Raw genomic sequence first — 1,770 nt, 5'->3', positions numbered from 1 at the left:
CGTCATCCAATGACCAAACTATTTTCGTAGAGGGCAGTGACCTGCATGGTTACGACACTCTAAGCGCGGCCCTGGACTCGCCAGACACAACACACTACCCGGGTCGGGTCTGTCACGCAACCATCTCTCTGCCTAATCAAGTAACAATGAAGTGCCCGAGCCGAGCCGAGCCGGCAAGCGCGAGGCAAAGGCAAGGACGCTGAAAGCGGGTCAGCGAGGATAGCCGACCCGCGCCGCACCCGCCGGAACGGAGTTCGGGTGCAGAGGACATTTACTATTCCTTAAAAAAAAGATCTTTTCTTCTCATAATCATATCGGAAAGCAGTGGCTTACCTCGCCACTACCACCGCGACCGCCAGTGCCAGCCTCCAGCTTTGGCGTGACTCATGACTTAGTGAGGTGCAGTTGAGTTGCAGCGCCAGCGCCGCCGATGCGCCTTTGTTCTCTTACAATTCTTTTTTTTCAGTCGCTGCAGCTGCTGCAGCAGCACTGCACTTTCACTGCCACCCGCGCGTCTGGGGCCAGCAGTGTAGCACTGTGCAGCGTTCAGAACTCATTCAGAATAAACGCCGAAAAATTGGGTAGAAACTGAACCTAGCACCTCTGGAAAGTGTACTTATAAAAACGCATTTAAAAATGAGAAAATCGAATCTTTAGATCGCTGAAGTAAACGTTAATCAATCAGGAAACTCGAGGGTGGTAAGATCTCAGACTCATAAGTCTTAGTCTTGGTGTTGTACAAATTTAAGGGAGGGCCTAATGTGATCTACAGTTAAGAGTATACTTACTGAGTACCACATTTTAAATACACGTGTGGTGTGGCTATATTTTCAACTGCACGGCATTGACACTACACTCTTAACTTCTCTAGGGAACCTTTGTCTTGCGCTCACAAATATAGGACACAATTGGACTGAACTGCTCCACTTCAGTTATGAGGTTACCACACTTTGGTTAACCCAATAAGGATAATTCTAGTAAAACACGGAATTTCCCACACTAGACCATTTTTCAACAACTCTTTTTTACAGTGTACTTGGCTATTGTTGTCTCGACTATTTTATTTGATGGTTTTCCCTGAGCTAGCGGCTCGTTGGTTGCTGCGGCTTTCTATATTTATTTATTTTTTGGTGTGGTGTGTGTGCAGCACTCACCTCAAGGAAGTGTTCGTAGGAGTCACACTTGTGGGCGATGTAAGGGCACGGGGTGTTGATGGAGTCGGTGAAGAGCTTGATGGCTCGCACGTGCGAGCACGCCACCAGCACGCGACTGGCCTCCTCCAGGCCCTCGCGGATGAGCGTGAGTGGCAGAGGCGCGTCGGTGCCGGAGCACCCTGGCTGCTCCTTGCCGTTGTTCGGGTAGAAGTCGACGTGTCCGCAGGGCTGCGACATGCCGTACCCTGAGTGGAGACAGATAGCAAACGCGCAATTTTTAACTTCGTCCGTCATGTGGATTCGATTGGACAAGTATGATCTCAAATATCCTAGAATCACTCATTCACAAAATGACGCAAAATTAACAGGTAAGAGTGCACATCAGAGGTTTGTCTTCGGCCCATACCAAGTAGAAAGATGGACGTGCCGTCGGTGTGGATGACGTCAACGAAGCGCGCGTCGGTCGTGTCGAGGCGCACCGACATGGGCATTCCCTGGAAGTGACTAAATCCCCATAAACCACGTATACGTAGATAAAGTGAATAAAAACAACTTAGCAGGATGAACAAATGTTTAGCTACAACCAATTGTTCCCGATATGGTCGTACAAAATGTA

General features: G+C 49.0%; 1 protein-coding gene across 1 annotated transcript in view; it reads right to left on the bottom strand.

Moving 5' to 3' along the window:
- The window catches only part of LOC113215419 (pancreatic triacylglycerol lipase-like), a 6,912-nt gene extending 5,273 nt beyond the window's left edge, over positions 1–1,639 (bottom strand). Inside the window, exons 1-3 of the mRNA XM_052269441.1 lie at positions 1,561–1,639; positions 1,155–1,399; positions 894–948 (exon numbers count right to left, since the gene is read on the bottom strand). Of these exons, the coding sequence (XP_052125401.1) occupies positions 894–948; positions 1,155–1,399; positions 1,561–1,639 (379 nt within the window). The remainder of the gene's footprint in view (positions 1–893; positions 949–1,154; positions 1,400–1,560) is intronic.
- Positions 1,640–1,770: the final 131 nt, after the last annotated feature.

The sequence above is a fragment of the Frankliniella occidentalis genome, unplaced genomic scaffold (genome assembly GCF_000697945.3).
Source record: "Frankliniella occidentalis isolate FOCC.00 unplaced genomic scaffold, Focc_3.1 Scaffold92, whole genome shotgun sequence".
NCBI lineage: Eukaryota > Metazoa > Arthropoda > Insecta > Thysanoptera > Thripidae > Frankliniella > Frankliniella occidentalis.
The sequence above is the reverse complement of the archived record's forward strand: the minus strand, read 5'-3'. Positions and strand labels throughout refer to the sequence as shown.